This window comes from Equus przewalskii, chromosome 28 (assembly GCF_037783145.1).
Source record: "Equus przewalskii isolate Varuska chromosome 28, EquPr2, whole genome shotgun sequence".
In the NCBI taxonomy this organism is placed as follows: Eukaryota; Metazoa; Chordata; class Mammalia; order Perissodactyla; family Equidae; genus Equus; species Equus przewalskii.
Window position 1 is genome coordinate 2,558,783 of NC_091858.1, and position 25,631 is coordinate 2,584,413.

Genomic DNA, 25,631 nt, shown 5'->3' on the forward strand with positions numbered 1-25,631 from the left:
TTGATTATTATATATTTTATATATATAATATATATAAATTGATTATATATACTTTAATGTGAAAAGCACATAACCACAGTATATAGTTTTGGAGGAAAGGAAAAGATCATCTATAGCACTACCACTAAAACTCAACAGCTGTTACAATTTTAGTATGTTACCTTTTAGTCTTTTTATATGTCTTCTTAATGTTGCCATAATCACAATGCACATAAAATTTTGTCTGCTGTTTTTCCCAAATAACCTTAATGTTGATGGATCGTTATATTGTATATGAGCCTAATTTATTCACTTCAATTCAATAGACATTTATTAAGAACTACACTGTGCTAGGTACCATTCTGTACGCCTAATCCCATTCAAAGAAAACACACAGGTTTTATATTTTGACTATATTATAATAGAATACCATAGTTCTGAAGCTTTCAGTCACATTTTTACTTCACAGATATATTAATTTTGTGACATCTTCTCTTCATCCCAGAAGGAGGAACATGAAGGCTTTTCTCCATTTGTTAGGGCTTAGCACATGCCAGGCACCATTCTGTGTGCTGGAGATCCAGCAGTGCATCTGACAAAGTCCCTGCGTCCTAGTGAGAGGAGACAGACAAGAATGAGTGAGTGAGCGAATGAATGAGTACGGTGATAGTAGAAAAGAAAGAACGCCGGGTGAGAGGGATGGCAAGTGGCCTGGGGGCAGGGCTGCTCGTTCACAAGGTCAGGGGAGGCCTCTCTGACGGTGACATTTGAGCAGAGGCCCAAATAGAGTGAGGAGCAGCCATGCAGCTGTCAGGGAGGCTTTTCCTGGCAGAGGGCTCAGCAGGTACAAAGGCCCTGAGGTGAGAGAGCTTGGTGCTTTCAAGGAATAGCGAAGAGCCGGTAAGGGAAGGAGTGGACAGGAGCGGAGGTCGGCGACAGGATAGGGACAGGATTTGGCACGGGCTTTAATAGGATCATTTTGTTTCCCAGGCTTCTCTGTTCCTTTGCGAGGCCCTTCAGTTCCCACTCTTGTCACCCTCTGGATGAGTCACTTTGTACCAGAAGCTGTAACCTCTCTTTGAGACACACACAATGGATCATAATGTAAAGTGCGCATTCCTTAGGTGTAAACGTGCAAGGAGAGAATTAGCCACACCCCGTGGTGTCACAGACTCACATGTGGTAATCCCTGTTCTAAGAAATGAGGGGTATTTGAAAAACTTGCTAACTCTGAATTTCTCATTTCTTTATCTTTTGCTCATTTGAGGCAATTTTTCCTTTTTGAAAATAATGACTGCATATATTTTTCAAATTGTGTGAAATCGTATCCTATTAAGGCTTACTATCAGTCTGTAATTATAAAGTATGCTCCAACCTCTGACATTCTAGAAACCAGCTTTTTTAGGGGGGAGGGGACAGTTAACCTAATTATAATCTTCCTAGAGTTGCTTTTTGGTTAGATTTGTCACATGCCAAAATCAGACCCCATTAGCAGGCTTAAGACCTTGATTTCTGAAAGGACGGACTGTTACAGGTCTCGCAGGGTGAGTGATTGCTTTTGTTTTCTTTCTGTTACAGGAGGAGACATCACAGCTTTCCCAGATTGGGAGGAAAAATATGGAATGTGTTTTACTGCTGACTGAACACAACCAAATGAACTGTACTGACAGGAGTTTGAAAACCAGCAGTTAGCAGTTTGCTTGGGCTCTGACATTGTCCAGCACTTTCCAGAGCAAACTCACTGTTTACAAGAACTCTCAGCCTTAGGACGTTAATAACCTCAAGCTTCGTTTATTTAAAATATTTCTGCAAAAGAAAAGTACCCGGAGCTCGCTTTCCAAAATGGCCATGGATGAGTATTTGTGGATGGTCATTTTGGGTTTTATCATTGCTTTTATCTTGGCATTTTCTGTTGGTGCAAATGATGTTGCCAATTCATTTGGTACTGCTGTGGGCTCTGGTGTGGTGACCTTGAGGCAGGCGTGCATTTTGGCTTCAATATTTGAAACCACCGGCTCAGTGTTATTGGGAGCCAAAGTAGGAGAGACCATTCGAAAAGGTATCATTGACGTGAACCTGTACAACGAGACAGTAGAAACACTAATGGCCGGGGAAGTTAGTGCAATGGTTGGTAAGTAGCGTCATTCTTTACACCCATGAGAAATGTGTCCACTTGCTACTTCCATACAGTACTTTTGTTATATCCATAAATGTGGTTTTTGCTTTAATTTTTCAAAAACTGGTTTGATGCTTCCTATTTACTCTATCGTATTTTTGCTTTCTGCATTTTAATTTAATTATGGTTTTTTCAGTGTTCAAATGTCAAGCAAACATTTATTTTCTCATTTTTAGCAAACTTGGTTGTTAAAATAGATTTTGGCTAAGTGAATGCTTTTCATAAAGTACAAAAAAAGATATTTGTAGAATAGCTCTGTCATTTTAAAGCTGTTTGAAAGTTATTAAAGAAATATCATGTCTAAGTGAATGTGTTTGAAAGGTTTACTTATGAGATTTCTTTGAAGGTTTATTTCTGTTTTTTCATAGATTTTTCATCAGTTAGGATGCAATTTTTTGAAAGCTTGGATGCCAAAAAACAGGATTTATTAATTTAATGATGTATTCTGAGTTTAAGTTTCAGAGCAGTTACCAAATGAATCTTAAGTGCTTATGTTTCAAGAGATTCTGATCTTCTGTGTTATTTGTAATCCTGTTGTTGGGTTTTGTTTTGATTATCTGATCCTACCTCTGGGAGTTCCATTTGGTATGTTTGTCTTGTTTTCTGGCCAAGAGATCATTGGTATGTCACCTGTGTCCAGGATGACCTTTTATTGGTAGTTTCAGGTTGTCCAGATGAAGAGACGTGTTGAGGGCCGTGCGCTATGTTAACACGCAGATTGACTGGTCGGACAGTGATTTCTCCATGGCCCCGGTGGCCGTGGACCTGAAGCGCTGTGGGGTGCTTCCTTATGTCCTTGCTGCAGCTGGAAGAAGCCTCAGGCAGGAATGCCTCCAGTGCAGCTGCCAGCACGCTCTCTCTGCTCGCCTCTAGGTAGATGACGGCACAGCCACGGCTGAGCTGTACAGGTAATTTGGTTAGGGAGGAAAGGGTTAGAGAGGAATTCTGCCACCTTCTGCTTTCAACAGGACCTATCCTTTTGTAGGCAGAGTCCTGCAGTAGGAGATAAGATGCTGGTGTACCAAGAACGCAGCTACCTTCCACAGGTCCCTAGGTATTTGTGATTATCACTAGCATTTCTTAAGCACCCAGAATGCGGAGATTATTTGCCAAATTGAAGATGGCCCATCGTGTTTTTGTTACAGCAAGTTAGTCTGAGAAGTTGCTGAGGCATTCGATCTGCAACAGACAGTGTAGGAGGTATTAACTGTTACCCAGCACAGCAGGCTGGTGGGCCATGCTCTGGAGTTCGTTTCTCAATGTCTTGTGGTTTAAAGATGTGAGGTTCACGATGCTTTAATCCAAAAGCTATTGTAATGACTGAATTGTACTTGCCTTCACTGAACTTGTGTTTCCATTGTAGTCAGATAGGATCAAAATTACAGTTATTTGTAAAATTTACCCTGATAGCCATGATAGATATGAGACATAATATCAAAATTGAGATTTTTCCAATCAGGATGACGTGGACAAGATATGTTGAAAGTAAGGGAGAAATAAAGAAAAACATAAAGTTAAATCTTAAGGGAAGTGTCTCCGTTCGTTGGATGATCTCGGGAATGGTGCTCGTTAGCGACTCGTTAGTGCATCTGCCCCGAGGCTCCAGCAGTCAGAAAGCCTCGTGAGCTGAGCTTCACGTCACTGTGGACTTTTCGTGTGGACGGTATAACTTGTCCGATGTTTCAGTTTTCCCACCCCTGGCCTTTGGCTCTTTACTGAAAGAATGAAGAATACTTACCTCAACTAGAATTTAGGTTAACCAAAGCAATTTGGGGTTTTGCTTGAATAACTTGATTTTGTTTGCTTTGGTTTCTTCTTCTTTTTTTGTTTTTGGTGGGTGGTTAGAGGAGTCTCAAAGCCTATTTTGTTGGGAATTTGTGTGAGTTACCTAGATTTTTTTAAATTGGATTCCTTGCAAATGGGAGCTATGTAAATTTAACATGGTGGTATAATTATTATTGGCCAAAACCAAAGCTGAATCTATTCACGTGCCTGAATTCTCCCCATCTTCCTCTTCTAAATTCAGCATCCGTTTCTTCTCTCCATCTCTCTCTCTGTCTTTTTATTCTATTCTATTTTATTTTTTCTCTTTTTTATTAAGAAATGTCTCCTCAAACCCTTGGGTCTCTGTGCTTTCTGGTAGAATTGTGGTAGCGTTAAGTTGGTTGAGGGAAAGAAATTGTTCACACCAGCTCAGCTTCCTGAAGAAGTTATCTTCTGGGCCTATGGCTCAGCCCGAAAGCAATAGTTAGTCTACTTCGTATAGAACCACCAGTGGCTCCAAAAACCTATGAGAATTCAAAACTCACCGTCTTCTCAGGGAAATGCCCACAACAGCATGAAGAAGCCATCTCCTTGAACCACCCCACGAAGGGCACAGCCCCCTTACAGCTTCCTCTGCACCCATGACTGCTGAGCCTTCTCCCCCTCCCCCGAGCCCCTGCCCTCACTGACCCCTGCCTGGTTGCCTCCCTTGTAAGCTTGACCCTTTCTCCTGCCATTCTTCCATCTTCCCAGGAACCTGTAGCCTCAGAGGCACCCATCTTTCTCCCCACTTCCCCTAGGTTTTGTCTTACGCCCTTATCCCGTACTTAATCCCGTTCCTCTTTGTAGCATATCATTATCTCAGGTTAAAATTATCTCTTTCTTTTCCCCCCCGCTGTTTTTCTTAACGTTAATGTAATCACACTTGCCTTCAGAAATTCTTGAGGTTAAGGAGGGCTGTCACACACTCTCACTTTGCTAGGCCCCCTGCCACTGCTCCTTCCTCCTGCTCCGTCTTCCTCTCCTCCTTCCCTCTCTCAGGCAGCCCCATCTTCCGTACCTTTCCTTACAAACCCTCTTGCTCCAGGACATATGTTACAAAGTTGGGCAGAGAAAGGATAGCAGCTTTCAGGAAGGAAAATCTCAGTCTGAATTCATTAGGGTGAGTCTATACCATTCTCTTAACATCACTAGATTATTTTCATTTTTGTAAGAATACAAGTTACGGTTCTATGCCATGAAACATTCTCCAAACTCTGGCTTTATTTTTAAAACAACTAATCCCTGAGGAGCCCTAGGCTTAGATGTGAAGGCTTAAGGAATTGTCCCCGGGGAGGCCTGGGTGCTGCCATGGAGCCTGTCGCCGGCTTGGCAGCACAAGGCTGGCCTCTTCTCCTCCCAACACGCTTCAAGGATAGCATGGGCCACAGCCTACTTGGGTTCAAAGGTCAGCATGCCTGGTGCTCATGGAGCAGCTGTCAGTGTGGCTTCACAAACTGGGACCTGCACCACCTGTGTGATCCTCTGTCACGCAGATATTTTTGAAGAAAATGCCAGGGGTCTGCTTAAAAGTGCTGCTGCTGCCAGGCAACCCGATTTCCAGAGTTAGCATTTGGGATTAATAACGTGCCCTGCCTATCAGCCAAACCCTTTGCTCCCTTACAGTTAGCGCTATATGAGCTTTTCAACAACTGTTTCTGAAAGTGATCTCTCCCAGCCGATGCTTTTAATACTCACTGCAGAATCCGATCTGCTTACGAAAGCGTCCGGAGTGAACTGTAGCCTAGAAAAGCGTTCAGCCTGGAAAAGCATGGTGAAATTGAGGCAAAAGGACACGAAGCAGCCCAAACTAAGGGACCCTCTTAACTCCTAGAGTTAGAATGCTTGCCAGAGCAGACAAAGGAAAGGCCCAGTCCTCAGGGCAGGGGCTGAGAGCAGGTGCCCAGCTCTGGGTTAAATATCCTAGTTACTGCTCAAGTGAGGGGCAGAAATACAAAAAGCAGTGTGGGAATACACTCTCTTTCTTTTTTTTATTGAGGTATAATTGACATACAATGTTATGTTAGTTTCAAGTGTACAACATAATGATTTGATAGTTGTGTATTTCATCTCTCTTGTACAGACTAATATGACATAGCCAGTACATAGCCCTCCTCCTTACGTGACCATCAGTCATAACTACAGCCAGATCTTTGCCAGCATGCAGCCTTTCTTGTTTCTCTTGTTCATCAGCATCTTTAATCTCTTGCTTCCTCTTGGCCACACTTCACGTCAGAACAAGTTCATTGTCAGCACCCTTAACCTAAGTGTGACAAAGGCAATTACTAGCTGGCATCAGGAGACTTTTCTTTAAATACTTTTAACTACTTTTCTTTAAATAAGTCACCATTATTTCTTCAGTGTTGAAGAATGTTCCTCTGACTAAAGCTAATTGAGTGATTTTTGTCAGAGCTTTAGCACTTTGTAAAGAAACAATCCATAGAAAATCAGCCCTAGGGAGTTGTTGCTATGGAGAACAGTAATCTGGATTTCTTCCTGTGGGGCTGTTTTAAGAACTGTACTCTGTATCTGACTTTTCTTTTTTCATCTTTCAAACTGTAGGTTCAGCTGTCTGGCAGCTGATTGCATCCTTCCTGAGGCTTCCAATCTCAGGAACTCATTGCATCGTTGGCTCCACAATAGGATTCTCACTTGTTGCAATTGGTACCAAAGGTGTGCAGTGGATGGAGCTTGTCAAGATTGGTAATTGCCATTTCTTTTACCTGTAAGAAGGAAAGTTTACATTTTCTAGAGTAAGTTTTATTAGAAGTTACCATTATAATATATTTTTCCCTCAAATGGTAAGCTCTAGAAGACCTACATGGGTAATATATTTTCCCTCAAAATTTCTGTTCACAGGAATTGTGAACTACTATGTGTTAGACAATTTTTTTAACTCCAGGCACTCTTTTCAAATATCTGTCTCTTGTTCCCAGGCAGAAAAGTAGTTTATCTGATTGAAGTCAGCCTGTAGTCAGAGGGAAAAACTAGGTTGTGGTGAGTCAGAGTTCATGGTCATGGGGGAGCCTGGAAGTGAGCCCCGTGTTCTTTACCTCACAGCATTCACGAGGTCGCCAGCTGCCCTGTAGAGGAGGCACTCCAGTGTTCCTTCTGGGTTGTAGGCTGCCCAGAGGGGCTGTTCTGGGGGGGTCTGATGGCCTGCCTCCTGGCTCTGGCTTTTAGCAGGAGGGAAATCCATTGAGACCCATAAGTACCAACCCGCCCATTGTGAAAAATATTCTCTTTCCCCGTCTCTGTCTTCTGGGTTGCTCATCCTTTTAAGAATCACAGTGGCCTCAAGAACTCTAGGTTGAATGGATTCTTGACCTGCCAAGCAGGGACACAGAAGCCAGGAAAATTGCCTTAGATCCCATTCTTCTAGAATAGTGGTTCTCAACTCTGAGAATTACCTGGGGGAGCAATTTAAAAATATTAATGCCAGACCTCATTCCAAACCTTTTAAATCAGAATTATGGGGGTAGAGCCAGAGCATTACTAGTTTTTGAAAACTCCCCGGGTGCTCCCAATGTGCAACCAGAGTTGAGAACTACTGGGCTAGAGGCTAAAGTGTCATGATGGCAGTACCAACTGAACTTGGACAACGCAATGGAAGGGAGCCCACCATTTAGATAACCCTTCCTGTTGGAACAAGGACCGGTCTCCCTATGGACTGATAAGAAGAGCAGGCAGAAGGGGCTCAGAGGGAATCAAAGGAAGCTGTCCTCTGAGGCTAGAACTTGCTGGACTGTGTGCCAGAAGTGTGCTCAGTTCTGCAGGACTGAGCGTCTGCGTCGAGGATACGTGTGTGAGGGCCAGCTCTGCCAAGGGAGTAGGGCTTGTTAGGTTCTGAGTTTAGGTAGTGATTCCAGGATTATTTATTAATATATGTGCTTATGTTGGTTATCATTGTATTATATAAATATGACCTGAATTATGTGGCATTTTAACATTCATTAGATTTCTTTTTTTAACTATTCAGTTGCCTCTTGGTTTATATCTCCCCTGTTGTCTGGCTTCATGTCTGGAGTGCTGTTTGTACTGATCAGAATTTTCATCTTAAAAAAGGTAAGTGAGGCTTTTATTTTTTTTATTAAGTTTTAGAACTAATTTTGGTTCTACTCAGAAGAAATCTATAGTGAGAGGGTCATAGGAATAATTGTATTTTTACGTTGTTTGGGCACAGCACCCTGGAGTCAGAATCAGACTTTATCATAAAGTATGCGGAAAGAGTCAAGGCCGAGTACACAGGGCTCCCCAGAAACCAGCCTTGCAAATAGTGTTTCTTGCCCTGTGGTTTGGTGCATTAGTCAGCACTCCCAGGCATTGTGCTCAGAACTCAGAAAGGAAAGGTAAGTATTTCCTGAATGTTAAACAGAATAGAGTCAGAGATAGTGTTAAGATTTTGAAATTGACTGTCACTAAAAACAGCTGGAGAATTTCTTTGCCCAAATGTGAAATGTTTTCTATTTTTTAATGGAGAAAGCCAGCTTGAGACACTGCCTTTTTTCTATCCTTGAGGAAAGGATAAAAAGAAGGAAATATATCTATTGGGGTGCGTTTTATCCAAAATAAAATGAGGGGCCGGCCCCGTGGCCGAGTGGTTAAGTTTGCATGCTCTGCTGTGGCAGCCCAGGGTTTCACTGGTTTGGATCCTGGGCGCGGACATGGCACCTCTCATCAGGCCACGTTGAGAGGGCTTCCCATATGCCACAACTAGAAGGACCTGCAACTAAGATATACAACTATGTACCAGGGGGGATTTGGGGAGATAAGGCATTAAAAAAAAAAACGTGGCAACAGTTGTTAGCTCAGGTGTCAATCTTAAAACAATAAATAAATTAAAAAAAACAATGAGATTAAAATAAAAACTTACTGAGATCAGTATTCTAGAAAGAAACTTGATTGCATTTTTCTCTTTGACTGTCAAGTGGTTGTTGCAGCGTTTTCTAAGCCGTAGCGCATGCCTTTGATCCCTGTGTTGCAGCACACGCTGAGCACACGAGGTGCATGCCTATCTTCAGCTGTCTCCTGCTGGAGGAGGCAGCCATTTTTTCTTGGCACTGCCTTGCAGTCTGTTGACGGGCTCATTCTCTTGGATCAGGACAAACTCGCCCCTCCTTCCCCTGGGCTCCCGCCATACTAATATTTCTTTACATCTTGGAAGACGCCACCTTCTGTCACCTGCTAGCCTTCACTTCTTTTATTTCCTCTGCCTGGAACCCATCCTTGCCTGGCAAACTCCTGCTCCTACTCAGCCTTCAGGTGTCACTTCCTTGGAAGCCTTTCCTCTCCCACCCCAGGTTCTGTTGGTTCCCTCTTTTTTATACTCCCGCAACACTCTGTACTTTCCCCTCATTGCTCTATCATGTCGTACGCTGTTTTATTTCTTGCTTAGTGGCCTGTTTGCTATTTGCCTACAAAATCTGAGAGTAGAAATCATGACTGTCTTGTTCACTTTTTATTCCAGTACCTAGCACTGTGCTTAGCACTTCAAAGTTGGAATATTTATTGAGAGGGAATGATGGATGCTTGGATGGGTGGCGGGTGAGGGATGGATGGATGGATGGATGGACGGGAAGAAGGAATGAAAGGAGAGAGGGAGAGAGATAGGAGGGAGGAAAGGAGACAAGTCTTAATGAGACGTTGTCATTTGAGTTTTAAGGATAGGTTATTTGAGAAAATGTAAAGTGATTCAATTGAAAAACATAAACTCAGGACATATGTACCTTCAGGACTTGTTGGTTGGGAGTCTTTCTTTAGCAACTCTTATCCCCAAGAAAACAACATTTTGGAAACCAGGGTCAGTAGGCATTTGAGCATCCCAGCGTTTGGTTCAGTTCAGCCTGGGTTCTTTTCACATGGTCCGTAACAGGTGAGAAGACTGCTGTGCCTCTCATCCCTGGCTCCTGCCCGTCACTTCTTCGCATCTGCTCTTCACATCCCCTGCCTGGTCTGGCTGTGACTCTCATGCAACTGAATCTCTTTCTACCCCTGCTCTTACTGCTCCTTACGCCTCACTACGTTTAACTCAAGCCTCTTGACAGGTGCTGTTGGCCTCTTGAGACATTGCAGAAGAGGCTCTTGATGAGTTTGCTGTTGTGCAAACTTACTTGATTTCCATACATGTTTGCATTTGGCACTAGGAATCTTTGAGATCATCTCTACTTAGCCTTACTCTTCTAGCTCACATCAATGTTGAAACCTGTTTTTCTTTTTATGATGAGTACGTAAGAGATTTGTATAAGTGTACAAGAGTGTCTCACATGGGTATTAGAAATGAGTCCTTTTTTGAATCATTTAAGCAACAACTGTATGCCAGTGCTGCATTGAGGAGTTCCCAATCCATATTTGTGCTTCAGAAGCTTCTGTAGATCTGCTGAAAACTCTAAATTTCTAATACTGTCCAGATGTCATTTAGCCTAAAATGTGCGCACTACTATTCTCGTTGAAGTCTTAGGTGTTGGGAATGTTGTACCAGAAGCCTAAAGTTGTAAATAAATGTTTTATTAGACAGAGAACCCACAGTTCTTTTTAACTTTTAATAGCTGAAGGTTAGATACTGTACCTTATGAAAAGATTTTGAGAATCGTAGCACATGGTAACGTACGTGCTTTACGTATTTTAATAGAGCTGAAGTGTTCTGTGTGATGGAGTGCCATAAAATCTAGTAGTGAGGCAGTGGTGTGTAAGTCATTTGACTCTCTTTGGGCATCCTCAGAGGGTCGGGTCTCAAAAGATTTGTTGAAAGTAGATTGTTAGGGCCAAACCTGAACTTAGCCACAGGTTTTGAAGTAGATGCCAAACTCTGGGCTTCAGCCCCCAGGAGCTGACCTAACAGTTCTTCACTGTTTCTCAATCTGACATCAGCTGGTGTGATTCCAGTGCATGAACGGGTCTGCTGGGCACAACGGTGGGGTCTTTGAAACAGCATTTGTGTAGGAGAGATGGCCCAGGCCACTGCTGTGTCTGTAGTGTGTGGCAGATCACACAGCAGTGGCACTGCCAGCTGTTTGGGCCACGCCAGTGTTTGGGAAGGTTTTCTGGTGACAGTGTTTTCTATCATTCTGCCTGTGTTGGCTCCAGATGCTCCTGGAATCCTGACCTTCCGCTTTATCTCATTATCATGCAGGAGGACCCTGTTCCCAATGGCCTCCGGGCACTTCCGGTGTTCTATGCTGCTACAATAGCAATAAATGTGTTTTCCATCATGTACACAGGAGCACCAGGTAAGAATCCCTTGGACCCTGAAACCCAGCAGGCGAGGTGTATCGCCACTTAACGGTGTTGGCTTCTTTCGTGCTGGCACTGTTGTTGGCTGACAGTAAAAAGCATTACTCATGGTTATTATGAAGTAGTAAAAATAGTAGTAAGTGCATTGACTTGTTTTAAATACCCAAGAGATAGGCGAAATAAAAAGGCAACAGACTTTAAGCCTTAAAAAAAGGAAAATTGAAATCCCCATTCTGCCATTCACCCCGCTGTGTTACCTTAGCAGCTTCCTCGGCTCTCAGAGTCTCGGCACATGACTGACACCACATACCTCACTGAGCTGGGGAGGGGCCAGGGAGGCGTGTGGAGCACCTGGGGGTGGCGGCAGACCACACATGGGTGACAGGCCAGGGAAAGCTCTGACGTGGTCTATGGCTCAAATGTCAAACTCCCTGGACTTGTCAGACCAGTGAATCCAGTAATTAGAAGCTACCCTTTTTTTTCTAGACACTGAAGCCAATGATGATTTCATTTTCAGAATTACTCCCTTTCTTCCCGTTCTGTTGACTTTTGTTCTTTTTTTACAGGGTTTGGGGCTTTTTAGGGGGCAGGGTTAAAAGTTCTTTTCTTTTGCATTTTCAATCGGTAAAGAAAAACTTATATACAGTGTTCTTATTTGCACACATTGCAATGTTGATGAACTGGTAACATTCGAAAATGCAGTGTTTCTGTACATGTTTTGGTTGAGAAGATTCCTCCTGTTCCCCTTGGTGAGGTGCGCCTCCTACAGCCAGACCCTGAGTACACCCGTTATTGTGGGTGTGAGTACCTGGAGTCAGCAGATATGTTAGTTTTTGTTGTTTTTCTTCTTGTTAATGTCTATGAATAAAGATTCAGTTACTTGCCATATCTGACAAAAATCTCCCCCTCTCTGTTCAAAAGAAAAAATTTCTGCTAAACGGCTTGTCATGTTAAAGTTGAAAAGTGCCCTCTTCCAGAATGAGGGAAAATCATTATTATTTTCCCAAACTAGGTTTTCTCAAGGCAGTTTTGCTCAGATTTTATTTTATTAGGCATATCTAATCATCCATTTGTGTGCTTCAGTTTTCTCAAGGCAGTTTTGCTCAGATTTTATTTTATTAGGCATATCTAATCATCCATTTGTGTGCTTCAGTACAGAAAATGAAACCCTGTCTGTGAAGGCTTCTTAGCATTGTCTACCCTGCTCTGGCATCTCGGCACCATTCAAAACCTTTATCTAAAGCTGTGAATCCTCGGGATCAGGACTCCCAGACTCTGGGGGCAGCCCGGGGCGAAGCTGCACGGCTGCCGTAGGTCACAAGAGAAGCACGAGGCGAAGGTCCCAGCGATGGGAGCCGGAGAGCTGGGACCTTGGGCTCAGGGACAGTGGCTGGTGGCCGCCAGGGCTTACAGTGCACAGACTGTGCAGCGTGTCTGTCACAGACTGTTTTCAGGATATAGAATGAAAACCAGAGGCAGGGGAAGAAAAAACAGTTCCATACCACACAGTGAAGCCCGCTCCCAAGTGTGTGACTCTCCAGCACGTCTGTAGAGCCGGGCAGCCGCGGAGCGCCGGGGGAGTGCGCTGCGGCCCCCTCTGTCCACCGTCCGCGTGCTCCTGAGTCCTTGTTCCTAGTTCCCTACAGGCCCATGGAGCTCAGCTTAGCTGAACAAAAAGCCAGGCAACTGCCAATAGCAGACGCCTCCGGCGTGGGTCTAAGAGGCGGCGTCGCAAAGGCTGCCCTGCCTTTGTAGCGCCGAGTCCTGGAAACGGCAATTGGTACAAATAAGGATGATTTATTTTTTATTCTGCGTTTTATTTTTTTCTGCCGTCTGTTCTTCTTGCTCCCTGGATCTTCTTCCGAATGTCAGCAGAAATCAACTGTGTGATTTTCATTAAAATTTGACTTTTTCTGTACTTGGCCTATTTTTTCCATCTCTTCTTTTTTTTCTTTTCCTCATCTTTTGCTGGAGTTTTACTGCCAGTTTGCTAAAAGAATCATCTTAATGGGAGAGTAAATTATTCTAGAGAAAATTAAACTATATAATGGATGAGACACTAAGGGTAATATAAATGCTTCATGGAGAGGTTGTGAGAAATAAATAATGTAAATGCTAACTTTTATTGAGTTGAGTTTTACATGAATTAACCCTTTTAGTCCTCTGAACTCCTCTTGGAAATTGGTAATATTGCTAACTCCACTTTACAGATGGGAAACTGAGGCACAGCAATGCTGAGTACCCATAGTCATACACATAGTAAGGTGCAGGACCAAAATTTGAAGCAGGCATTCCAGTCCTGAGCCCCAGTTCTTAGTTATGACATTGCACTGCTGTATGACGTGGCCTGGGTGAGGCACCTAATACACAGCGCCTGGAACCTAATGTCACCGTTAATGACAATCAAAATACATCCTCCTTGCTATGTTCTTTCCCTTGTCTTCACTCTCTTTAAAAATGGCTTCCTGTATATTGGGAAACCCGGCTATATGTTTTGTGTAAATATTTAATATACAGGTTATGTGAAGAGGGTGGTGACCTCTTTAATTAGGAATGTTAAAAAATCTGTACAAGAATCTTGAAGATCATTACTTAGTTGAAAGCACAGCATATTCCCAGTGCTAGAGTTAATGCTAAGTAATGTGTTTGGGCAGCTGTGCCCAACCAAACGTCACATCGCTTCACCTCCCTGAGCCTCTGTTCATTATCACAGGGGACAGTGGGAGGACGTCCGTGAGAGGATGCCGTGTTACATGAGATAACGTGGGGAGGGCGCTCAGCACAGTGCCTGGCACATGCTAACTCTTGATGCTGTTAGAGGCTATTGTAGTACCATCAACCAAAAGTAGCCTCATCGTTTTGGCCCTAAGTTGCCAGCATATCCTGAGTCATCCTATCTTTCTATTTTTTCCACACATATTGATATGGAAAATTTCTTACTTGAAGTTTTCCGGGGGGCCTAGAGGAGAAGGAAGGAGAAGAAGGTCATGCCTCTGAAGGACCCTCCATTTTGTTCCTCCACTAAGTCAGAAAAGGACTTTCCTAATATTTTGGTTCCTGGGGAATGTTTCTAGAATATCCAGTAGGTGAGTCCAAGTCTTATTTTTATTTAAACATTGAAGGTTAACTTTGGCCCTTCAAACAAGACTCTAATTACACACTCTTTCTTCATGTGGGACCTCTCTGCCTGTGCAGCCATATCATAAATAGCCGTGGTGTCATCTTTGGTGATAAGGCTGAGCTGAGAAGAGTCACTTCAACAATGACTCAGTTCATCTGCTCCTTTCAGAAGAAGTCTGCCTTTCTGCCAGCCTGGAATTTATGCTTCCCAGTTCCCTTTCTTTCCTCCATAGAATGTTTCCATTCAACATAGGGGCCTCAGAGATAAAAGGAAAGATGGAAATTCCCTAACAAAAATGAGTGGCAGCATTAATCTTCCCAGTTTCAACTAAGAGGTTTTGATAAATAGCATTTTTATGCGAGGAGATGAATTCAGTGAGGACCCACTGGATGTTGAGTTATGATGTTTTGATTTCCTCTCTTCCTCCATTCTAAGTTATTTTGAAATTGTTTATGTCTTAGGCTTAGTTTGATTTGTTTTGCTTTGCATTTGACATGACTTTTCTCAAAAGTCATTCTTATACTTCAAAGACTGAGTGAGCACTTTAAAAAATCATCTTTGCATTTTTGTCCTTAAGAAAATAATTTGCAAGAAGCAAAAATAACTTTGGGAAATAAAGTGCTCACTTGGTTTGGACACAAGCCTGAAGTTTATTTTTAATGAAAAAGTCTTTGGTTGTGTGGGACCTGGTTTGTGTTCAGCATGTAAAGAATGAATCAGCTGAAATTCATTGCATGCCTCTTTGCGTAGTCAGAGCAGATCACCTAGTTAAGCTTCTGGTCGTTATATATAACTTCTAAGTCAGAGTGTGGTTCCCTAAACCAACAACATGAGCATCACATGGTAACTTGTCAAAATGCAGACTCCAGGCCCAGCCCTAGACCCGTAGTCTGCCATCTGGGTTTTAGCAGGGAGCCCTGTGGGTGATTCTGATGCGTGGTCCATCTGGAGAACCACTGCTCTGATCACCTCTTTACCGTAACCTTCTACCACAAACACTGCTACCTTATTGCGGTTCTTATGTAAAACCGGTGTTCTTCAAAAGTTCCAACTAGCAACCCTCCATCACTCTTTTTTACCAGCAAATGAATTCTCAGACTTAACCAGGCCTGGTTTCTGGCTTCCTCAGGACAGTCTGCACCTGAGACAGGGCTGACATTGCCTCTCCTCCCCCTCCCCTCCCCTCCCCTCCCCCTCCCTCCCTCCCTTCCCCCTCCTCCCTCTCCCCCTCCTCCCTCTCTCCCTCCTTCCTGTCCTTCTCCTCCTCTCCCCCTCCTCCTTCTTCTCCCCCTCTTCCTCCTCCTCTACCTCTCCTCCTCTCCCCCTCCCGCTCCTCCCCCTCTTCTTCCTCCTCTCCCCCTCCTCCTCCCCCTCCTCCTCCTTCTTTCCTCTTCCTCCCCCTCCTCCTTTTCCTCCTCCAGTTGCAGCTCTTCTGATCCAGTCCCAAGGAAATCAGAGCATCAACAACCCTCCGGCCCCTGCTGTCTTTGTGAGTAGGAGCTTTGTTCCCAGAGGAGCTCTGTCTTCCTTGTTACCATTTTAAGGTTTCAAGCTCTGAGCTGTAGAGCAACCACAGTGGCTCTTAGCCCTGGGTTGGGGAAGCCCTGGGGTAAGAAGTCTTCAGTATCACCAAGGGCTGGATTCAAACCACACGCAGTGATTTAAGTTCACTTCCTTTTCAGAATTATTATAAATGAACCCTGATTTGAGAATGCTGGTACCATACACACACACACACATACAAATCCCAGTTATAGGACACATTAGGCAATAGCATTTTTTAATTTCAAAGGAATGCTTTATTTTCTTAAGGAAGCTGCTCCAGGATTCCCTTTATGCTTTTTATGCTTCCTCTAATGCTTTGAACATGTTGATCTAAAACCAAGAGAACAAAATGGAAACTAGTAACAGCTATCCGGTAAGGGAGGACTAGTAAAAAGTGATTCTGCAAGGGAGGTCAACGTGTGTGTGTGTGTCACTGTGGAGTGATGTCCACAATATACTGTTACGCTAGGAATGAAAGCACAGGACAGTCCAGACAGTCTGATTCTACGTCTGTTAAGTTTAAAAAAAAGGAAAAAAAATTCTGGCAAACATTCTACACTGTGTGTTTGCTTGTATCTAGAAAATACATGGAAAGATACACACCAAATAGTTAGTGTTTCTCTGGGAAGTGGGTTCAAGAGGGGAGAGTGATGAGGAATTTTCATCTTTGTACATCATACAGTTTTGTCCTGCTGGTATTTGTATAATCACGTATTATTTATAAAATTAAAAAGAGAGAAGAAAGAAGGTTGGAGGGAGAGGCTGATACCCATCAGGGGCATCGGCACACTAATATGGGCTCCAGCCCTATTGGTTTTAGACAAGTTTTATTTATTTTGTAGATTCTAATGATGATTGTTAGACATGAAAAACAAGAAGTGTAACAAAGTCATGACTCTGAAAGACTGTGTTTCTAGAAAGTTCTATTTTCTTCTTCCCCAACTCACTTGAATATTCTGATGTTTGGGGGATTTGGAACAGAACTGTAAAGATGCTTGAGGTTAGACCTAAATCACTATTCACCGTGTCTTTGCTGTTCAGAAACTGGAGGAGCTTGAGGGGAAAGGCCGCTGAGCGGCTGGGGGAGGGCTGGTTCGGAGCTCCCAGCCTTGGCTCCTGGCAGTGCTTTTGGCTGAGGGACCTGGAGCAGTTCAAGCCGTGTCCTACTTTGCCTGTCCACGGAGTGCAGTGGCGCCAGGCCTTATTGCCCTCTTAAGGAGTAATTATTGGAAAACGATTAGAGCCTCACAGGAAGAAATAGAAAAATATTTTTGTCTAAAATTTTGTTATGTATAAGTCAACCTTAAGTTTTCAGAAGAAAAAAGCTTTCCCGTGGAAGCACATTGATTCAAGTGCTTTTCTTTGCTGACGTTTTGTGTTTAATTATTTTTTATTCATGAAACTTGATTATATATATTTGGCACAATTTGGAGGTATATAGCATAAATAACTGCCAGCCTGCATTTGTTACATGCAGGCTTTAAACGTAAATCCTCATGTTCTTTTGATGCTCTATTAAATTCCTAAACTGCCGCAATAATTTGGCAAGATCCAAATTCGGTCCCCATTCTGTCCCCCTCTCGTCTCTTACTCGCTGTCCATGATTTCCCCCTGGTTTCCTGTGCTCCTTCACTCTTTCCTCCACCTTGATTTCTTACTCTGTCTCCCCCCTCCACTTGGTGGTGTCTATCCCCTGCTCTCCCTTCCAGTTTCTTGTGACTAGGAGGGTGACTTCAGAGCTTTCTGGCCATTGCCCAGCCCAGACCAATGGCAAAGACGGTTGCCATGGTAAAGGTTCAAGGGGCAGGTGACATTGTAGCTTACTGTCTAAGCCAAGGATCAAGTTTCTCCTTTTCAGGTGTTGGTCCTCACACCCTCTGGAATCCCCCGTGAGCCCACGGAGAGCGTGGAGATGGGCCTGGAGGGATCACATCCAGCAGCCCTTGTCTGCTTTTGCTGTGGGCTCTACTCAGCATGGATGGGGGAAAAGGGCCTGAGAGCAAAAATGTTCACTTATTTAAAAAACGACTTATATAACTTACAAATTGTTTCTCTCTCCCCGCAGTTTCCAGGGCTTGTCTCTCTTAGATCAGGTTAACACAATGAAGTCAAAAGTAGCACAATTAACAGTTTTACCATCAACTAAACCAGGAGCCACAAGGGAAACCTCTTCAAAAAATCAAATACTTTTAAGCCGTAAGAGTGATTGGTGTTGATGTTAATCAGTTTGATGTTGGTAATTAACAGTTACCACTCAGTTGGGCAAGAGGCAGCTGTGGAGTGATCCTTTCTCACGTGTTAGACGCTGCTGACATGAAGATAGACAGCAGAAACCAGGCAGCCGGGCGCACAGGCACAGCTCAGGGAGGTCAGCTGGAGTCATTTACAAGCAGCTCCAAGCCTCCGTTTGGGGCGGAACCGGGCCGGAGCGGGCTGCAGCTTACACAGTGCAGGCCTGCTGGATCCACTGTTTCCGATGTGATGGGGAGTTTGGGAGTGGAACATTCTAGCCCCTAAGAGTCTGTACTCCTGCCAGTGAGCTCTTAGCTGTAATTAAGCTAGGTGATTCTGATTTTTTGTTTTTCATATTTATAAATGCTAATTCTCTACTCCCTGTTTATAGAATTAACTACCTATTCTATCTTTTACAATTACCAAAATATTTAATAATACCTTAATTGAATAACTTTGAGTTGGTTTGTATGTATAAAATGGTTAACGATGTAACAAAGCATCATTAAAGATTTATTTAATCTAAGAGCAAAGATCAAAGTTTTAAATAGTTCACTCCTTTAAAACTTTTTAAAACCTTTTAACAATTCACAAAAGTGACGTGCTTATTAAATATTTTAAAAGTTAACAATACAGAAGTATATGTAGTAAGAACTGGAAACCCCCTCCAATTCCCATCTCACCACAGGAGTAACCCTTGTATCTTTCCAGAACTTTCTCTATATATTCCCACATATGATAGGGTGTAAATGTGAGGCTATTTTCTTTCTCTCTCTTTTTTTCTTTTCGCTAAGGAAGATTCCCCCTGAGTTAACATCTGTGCCAGTCTTCCTCTATTTTGTATGTGGGTCACCACCACAGTATGGCCACCAACCAGTGGTGTAGGTCTGCACCCAGGAGCTGGTCCAAGACTGCCAAAGCAGAGCACACTGAACTGAACCACTAGGCCACAGGGCCGGCCCCTGTTTTCTTTTTTTAAACATAAATTGGATCATGCTACACATACCATTATCCGGCTAGCCTTTCTTACTTAACTAGATCTTGGGTCTCTTTCTTTATCAGTACACATGTATAGATCTACCGCATTTTTATGACTGTGCATTGCAATTATTTCACATTTCCATACTAATGCGTATATTCATTGTCTTGCAAATTCTTATTATCACAAATAATGCTGTATAGTTCGTTTTCTTGTACATTTATCTTTGTGTTCCTGCACAAGCATGTGTGTGTAAGTTGTACACCTGTGAATGTGTGTGACATGTGCCTACTGCCACCAGTGACAGAAGATGTACAAAATTCAGAGTGTTGAGCACTGAGGATGTTACACTGTTAGGGAAATACAAAGTTCCTAAACTGTGTGCACTTCTCCCCTTTTATTGGCTAGTGTAATTGCAACTTGGTATGCATTATCAGATTTTAATGAAAAGTTTTTCTATGTTGTAATTCCATGAGTTGAGACTTCAGAGAAGTGTTAAGTTTGAAGGTCAATGTCTTTTTAAAAAAACTTATTTCTAAGCTGATTTTAAGAAAGGTTTGTATATGTGGTCAGAGCATCATGTCCATTTAAAGCACGGCTGCTGACTACTGAGGAACCAAAGGAGGCAGCAGTCAGCGGCTCCGTGCAGCGTTTCCAGACCTCAGCTTCTCACTGCCCGTGGAGTGGGCTGCCTGTTAGGAGAGAGGATGGTGGGCTGCTTTCTTAGCCACGTTTAGATATTGAGATAACACATACGTGGTTTTATTCCCAACTTAATATGCTGTTTGTGCCAAGTTGGTAAAATTTTAATAATTAGCTTACTAACCAGTTTAACCGCATATTTACAAGGTGTAGTGTGTCTTAAACACACAGCTTTCTACCCCAAAAAGTATACCACATTTTTTTGGTTGAGAGTTTTATTAAATACAAAATCCAGGTGATTCGTTTAGGTTTGGGGAATGAAACATATGCTGACGTGAGGCTTGGCCTTTCAGAAAGTGCCCCTGACAACACTGCTGTCCTTTTTGTTTCCAGTGCTCGGTCTGGTCCTTCCCATGTGGGCAATAGCGCTCATCTCCTTTGGGGTTGCGCTGCTGTTTGCCCTCTTTGTGTGGCTCTTCGTGTGTCCATGGATGCGGAGGAAAATAGCAGGTGAGGGCTTTTGGACTCTTCTGATGTACAAGAGTGTTCCTGATTCCTGAGCCTTCGGATGTAATCCCCGGTTATCCTCACCGTCAGAGGGAAATGGAAGTGTGGATAACCCTGCAACATACACCAAGAAACATGCCCAGTCCTTGTCTCTTGGCTCCTGACTGCTTTCTTTCTAAAACTTTTTCTTGATAACTTGTGACCCAAGTGAGCAGCAGTTCAGTCCCAGTTGCATGGAAACCGGAAGTTGACTGTGCAGTCAAGTTCTACCAGCCTGATGAAAACATGCATCCTTAGGGAAATGCAAATTAACACCATAATAAGATATCACTTCACGCTCGCAAGAATGGCGAAAAGCCAGAAGAGCCGCGATTCCAAGTGTTGATAAAGAAGTGGAATAACTGGGGCTCTCCAACCTTTATGGTGAAATGTAAAATGGCACACCCACTGTGGAAATTAATGTAGCAGCTTCCTATACAGTCACCATGACCCAGTAATTCCACTCCTAGGCATTTATCCAAGAGAAATGAAAATATATGTTCATAAAAAGACTTGTACACAAATCATTTAGTCACAATAGCCAAAAACTGGAAACAACCCAAACGTTCATTAGCAGGTGAATGGATAAACAAATTGTGGTATATTCATGCAACAGAAGACTTCTTAGCAATAAGGAGAATGAACTACCTGTAAACGCAACAACATAATCATTTTCACAGATTATGTCAAGCATGTCAAGCAAAAGAAGGCAGATACAAAGAGTACATACAGTATGATTCCAGGGAAAATTAATCTCTAGCATAGAAGTCACTGGTTGCGGGGGCCTGCAGTGGGTTCAGGAGACTAGCTGCAAAGAGTCAGGAGGGAACTTCTCGGGGACATGGAAGTGTGCTCTGCCTTAATTGGGGGAGTGGTTATGGGGTGTACTCGTTTGTCACTGGTCATCCACCTGCACATTTGAAACGCACAAATTTGGGGCTGGCCCATGGCCGAGTGGTTAAGTCTGTGCACTCTGCTTCGGCGGCCCAGGGTTTCACTGGTTCGGATCCTGGGCACAGACATGGCGCCGCTCATCAGACCACATTGAGGCAGCATCCCACATGGCACAACCAGAGGCACTCACAACTAGGATATACAACTGTGTACAGGGGGGCTTTGGAGAGAAGGAGGAAAAAACAAGATTGGCAACAGATATTAGCTCAGGTGCCAATCTTTAAAATAAATAAATAAATAAAATGTATTAATTTTATTGTATGTAATTTATGCCTCAAGAAAAACAACTTTTGAAAGAACAAGAATATGGCTTAGAAAGCTGCTGGAACTATTTTCCTGTCACTAACAACATAATTGAATTCCAAGCCTTGAGGCCACATGCTTTTACAGAGCTCGCAAAAGAAGTGTTTCCTTTTGTCCTCAGAGTGTGCCTCACAATTATGTTTTAGTGTGGACATACCTGAATTTGAAAACTCATATTTCGGAGAAGATCAGAACAAATGAGGAACATACCATGCTCATGAATTGGAAGACTCAATCTAGTAAGGATGTCAGTTCTTCTCAAATGATCCATAGATTTAACACAATTTAAATAAAAATCCTAGCAGGAGATTTTGTAGATTTAGACAAGCTGCTTTTAAAATTTATCTGGGGGCCGGCCCCATGGCCGAGTGGTTAAGTTCGCGCACTCTGCTTTGGCGGCCCAGGGTTTCTCTGGTTTGGATCCTGGGCACGGACATGGCACCGCTCCTCAAGCCATGCTGAGGCAGCATCCCACAGGCCACAACTAGAAGGACCCACAACTAAAAATATACAACTATGTACTGGGGGCTTTGGAAGAAAAAGGAAAAATAAAATCTTTAAAAAAAAATTTATCTGGAAAGGCAACAGAACTAGAATAGCCAAAATAATTTGAAAAAGAACAAAGTTGGAGGATTCATACTTCTCAACTTTGACCCCCTGTAAAGCTACAAGAGAGTGGGGTATTAGTGAAGAAACAGACGCCTGGATCAAAAGAACAGGATAGAGTCCAGATATAGACCCAGGCAAATATGGCAAATTGATTTTCAACAAAGTACAAAGGCAGTTCAGTGGAGAGAGCATAGTCTGTCTGACAAATAGTATCAGACTAATTAGACATCTGTAAGCTAAAAAAAAAGAACCTTGACCTAAGCGTTATACCTTGAAAAAAAATTAACTCAAAATGCATCATAGATCTAAATGTAAAATAGGAAATACTTTTAGGGAAAAGAAATAAGGGAAAATTTTTGTGATCTTGGGTTAAACAAAGAGTTTTTTTTATATGACACGAAAAACAATTCATAAAAAAAAGTTGATAAATTGCACTTCATCAAAATTAAAAACTATTGCTCTGTGAGAAACATTATTAAGAGAATGAAAAGACAAGCTACAGACTGGGAGACAGTTTCAAGTCCCCTATCTGACAAAGGACTTGTTTTCAGAATATATAAAGAAATCTCAGAAAACAACGCAGATGAAAAATGAGCAAAAAATTTGAACACACACTTTATCAATAAAGATATGTGGATGGCAAATACATCCATGAAAAGGTGCTCAGCATCACTAGCCATCAGGGAAATGCGGATGATAATCACAATGAGATATCACTGTACACCTATTGGAACAGCTTTAAAAAAAGCAGACGATGCTCAGTGCTGATGAGGATGAGGAGCAGCTGGAACTCTCAGACACTGCTGATGGGAGTGTAAAACGGTGCAGCTGCCCGAGGAAACAGCTTGGCAGTTTCTTATAAGGTTAAATATACACTAGCCCACTCCTAGGTTTTACCCAAGAGAAATGAAAATTTAAATTCACCCAAAAATCTGTACATGAATGTTTATAGCAGCTTTATTTATGATCACGAAAAACTAGAACAACCCAGATTATCCACAGAATGAATAAACAGGCTATGGTACACCCATATATTGGAAGACTTCTTAGCAATGAAAAAGAATGAACTATTGATACATGTAACAACTTGGGTGAATCTCTAAGGCATCATGCTGAGTGAAAGAAGGCAGTCTCAAAAAATTACATATCTATGGTTTCATTTATATGGCATTCTGAAAAAGACAAACTGTAGGGACAGAGAGCAGATCCGCGGTTGTCAAGGGTTAGGGCTGGGCCGAGGGTCTGACTACAAGGGCAGCTTTAGGGGATGATGGAACCTTTCTGTATCCTGACTGTGGTAGCAGTTACACAGATCTAGACATGTGTTAGAATCAGCATACACACACACACACACACACACACACACTCACGCAGAGGCAGTTTACTGCATGTGAATTTTAAAAATTTCCACATTAATACATACAACTTCAAACTCAGTAAGTAGTAAAGCCACATGGACAATGGATTGACACCCAGCTGCTGCTTCCTCTCCCGTGTGGGCGCTCCCTGCCCTCCGCCGAGAGTAGACTTCACCTCCTCCAGCATGCAGAGCACTAGCCTAAGAGGAGCCCCTCACCCACTGCTCAGCTGCTTTGACCCCGGGGGATGATAAACTATATGTAGATGCTTTGATTTTTAAAGGCTTTTCCCAATAGCTGAACCTTCATGTCAAATGGAGCATAAAATCTTTGCTTTCCAACTTTAGGCTATAATGTCATAGAGGGAAACTGACATTGCTCCCCATTCTGGCTTCGCCGGAGACTTTTTTGTCACTGCTGTATATTTTGATATTTCAATGTGTATTTCTTGCTCTGTTATTTTAAATACAGACTAGTGATTAAGGGCACGGACCGTAGAGCCAAACTGCCTGCCCTTTACTACCTGTGTGACCCTGGACAAATCACTTAATCTCTCTGTGCCTCAGTTTGCTCTTTAATAAAGTACAGAAAATAATACCTGTCTTGTGTAAATGTTAGCAATTTTTGGTTTATTATTATAATCTTTACAAATGTTATCTTCTCTCAGGTAGATTATAAGCAACTTGGGGTCAAAGATCTGTACGTACATTTTTTTGTTCCCTGTAGTTCGTAGCAGAAACTTTGTTTTAAAGAGCCTGCCTGTAGGTCTGACTCACGGTAGACAGATGATAATCAGAGAGAGGGATGGCGGCCGAGCGCCTCCAGCAGAGGGACCGAGAAGAGTATTTCCATTTCAGTTCTGGAGGTGAGAGCTTAGAACTGTGCTCAGAAAAATATGCAAGCAGCAAGATCAGTAAATCAGGAGCACCACATAACAGGTTTGATTAAAAAGAATGCTGTCGGGCTTTAAAAGCGCTTTTTTGAAATCCTTTGTCTCTTTTGAAAGTAAAGGATTTTTCAAAGTAGGTGGGATCTCTCGGTTCCTTTTTGGAAGATGATTTACTTATTTCCTAAGATTTGGTGACCAGAAGAAATCTGAGAGCAATGATTTATTGAACAGAAGAAAGCCAAACAGACCATAACAATATCTCTGAGGACAAAATGGATAAACATTCAGTGATTCCGTGGTTCATTTAGGAAAGTGGAAGCCGGGGCTCAGTAGTCGTGGAAGGTTAGCGCTGGAAGGGCCAGGGTCGAGGCTGGAAGGGCCAGGGTCGAGGCGAGGCCTCTGTTTTTGTTGGTTCTGGATGTGCTCACTCAGTCTCAGCCCCTATCTTCTCCTCAGTAGCTGAGTTTTCTGTCTTGAGTTTCCCAGATAATTGAACTCTCTATTTTCTCTGTGTGGCTCTCACCTTTTTTCTCATTTCCAAAGTAAGTACCAAGTATGAAGATAAATATTCACTTTTTATATTCATTTTTCGATAACAAGATTGCTCTTTCAAAATTTTCAGTTACGACTACTATTGTTTTTTAGGCAAGTTACAAAAAGAAGGTGCTTTATCGCGAGTCTCTGATGAAAGTCTCAATAAAATTCAGGAAGTGGAGTCCCCAGTCTTTAAAGAGCTACCAGGTGCCAAGACGAATGACGACAGCACCGTCCCTCTCACGGGGTCAGCTGGGGAAACGGTTGGCGCCTTGGAGGGCAGCTCCGTGGGACACCACCCCCGGGCCACCTACGGTAAGACCCATGTGGCCGGGGAGGTGTGCGGGGGCAGAGAGCCAGCGGGGCCTGGGGGTGCTGGCGGGGCCCGCGTGTGAGCAGTTAGGGTTTAATGCACAAAAATGCCCCCCAATTTTATGTTTTGAGAAAACTCAGGGGCTAAAGAGGCCTCGGGAAACCATTCAGTCAGTAGAGCAGACTCACTCTGTTCTGGGGTTTTCTCCCGAGAGCTGCTTCCAGGCTGGCCCGGTGCCCACGCCGCCTCCGTGTGCGAGTTACCTCCGCTGCGGGGAAGGACGCCTGCCGTGGGGAGGACGCCGCGGGAAGGCTCCCACGAACCAAGGAGGGCGTCCTACTGTGGAATCAAAGAAACCTCCGAAGCATCCAGACTGCCCTGGGGGGGTCCTTTTGTCTCAGAACATTTGTGGACAATG

The 25,631-nt window shown here is 43.1% G+C and overlaps 1 protein-coding gene across 36 annotated transcripts in view; it reads left to right on the plus strand.

Annotated features, from left to right (window-relative positions):
- The window catches only part of SLC20A2 (solute carrier family 20 member 2), a 106,460-nt gene that overhangs the window by 51,134 nt on the left and 29,695 nt on the right, over nucleotides 1-25,631 (plus strand). For 22 of the 36 annotated variants that reach the window (XM_070598714.1, XM_070598715.1, XM_070598710.1 and 19 more), the window contains 6 exons: nucleotides 1,558-2,110; nucleotides 6,521-6,661; nucleotides 7,938-8,023; nucleotides 11,088-11,184; nucleotides 20,101-20,217; nucleotides 25,012-25,215. In XM_070598714.1, the coding sequence (XP_070454815.1) occupies nucleotides 1,822-2,110; nucleotides 6,521-6,661; nucleotides 7,938-8,023; nucleotides 11,088-11,184; nucleotides 20,101-20,217; nucleotides 25,012-25,215 (934 nt within the window). In that variant the 5' untranslated portion in view covers nucleotides 1,558-1,821. Of the gene's footprint in view, nucleotides 1-1,557; nucleotides 2,111-2,814; nucleotides 3,064-6,520; nucleotides 6,662-7,937; nucleotides 8,024-11,087; nucleotides 11,185-20,100; nucleotides 20,218-25,011; nucleotides 25,216-25,631 lie in introns of all 36 variants that reach the window. The other 14 variants (XM_070598728.1, XM_070598727.1, XM_070598725.1 and 11 more) reach the window with 2 other exon arrangements.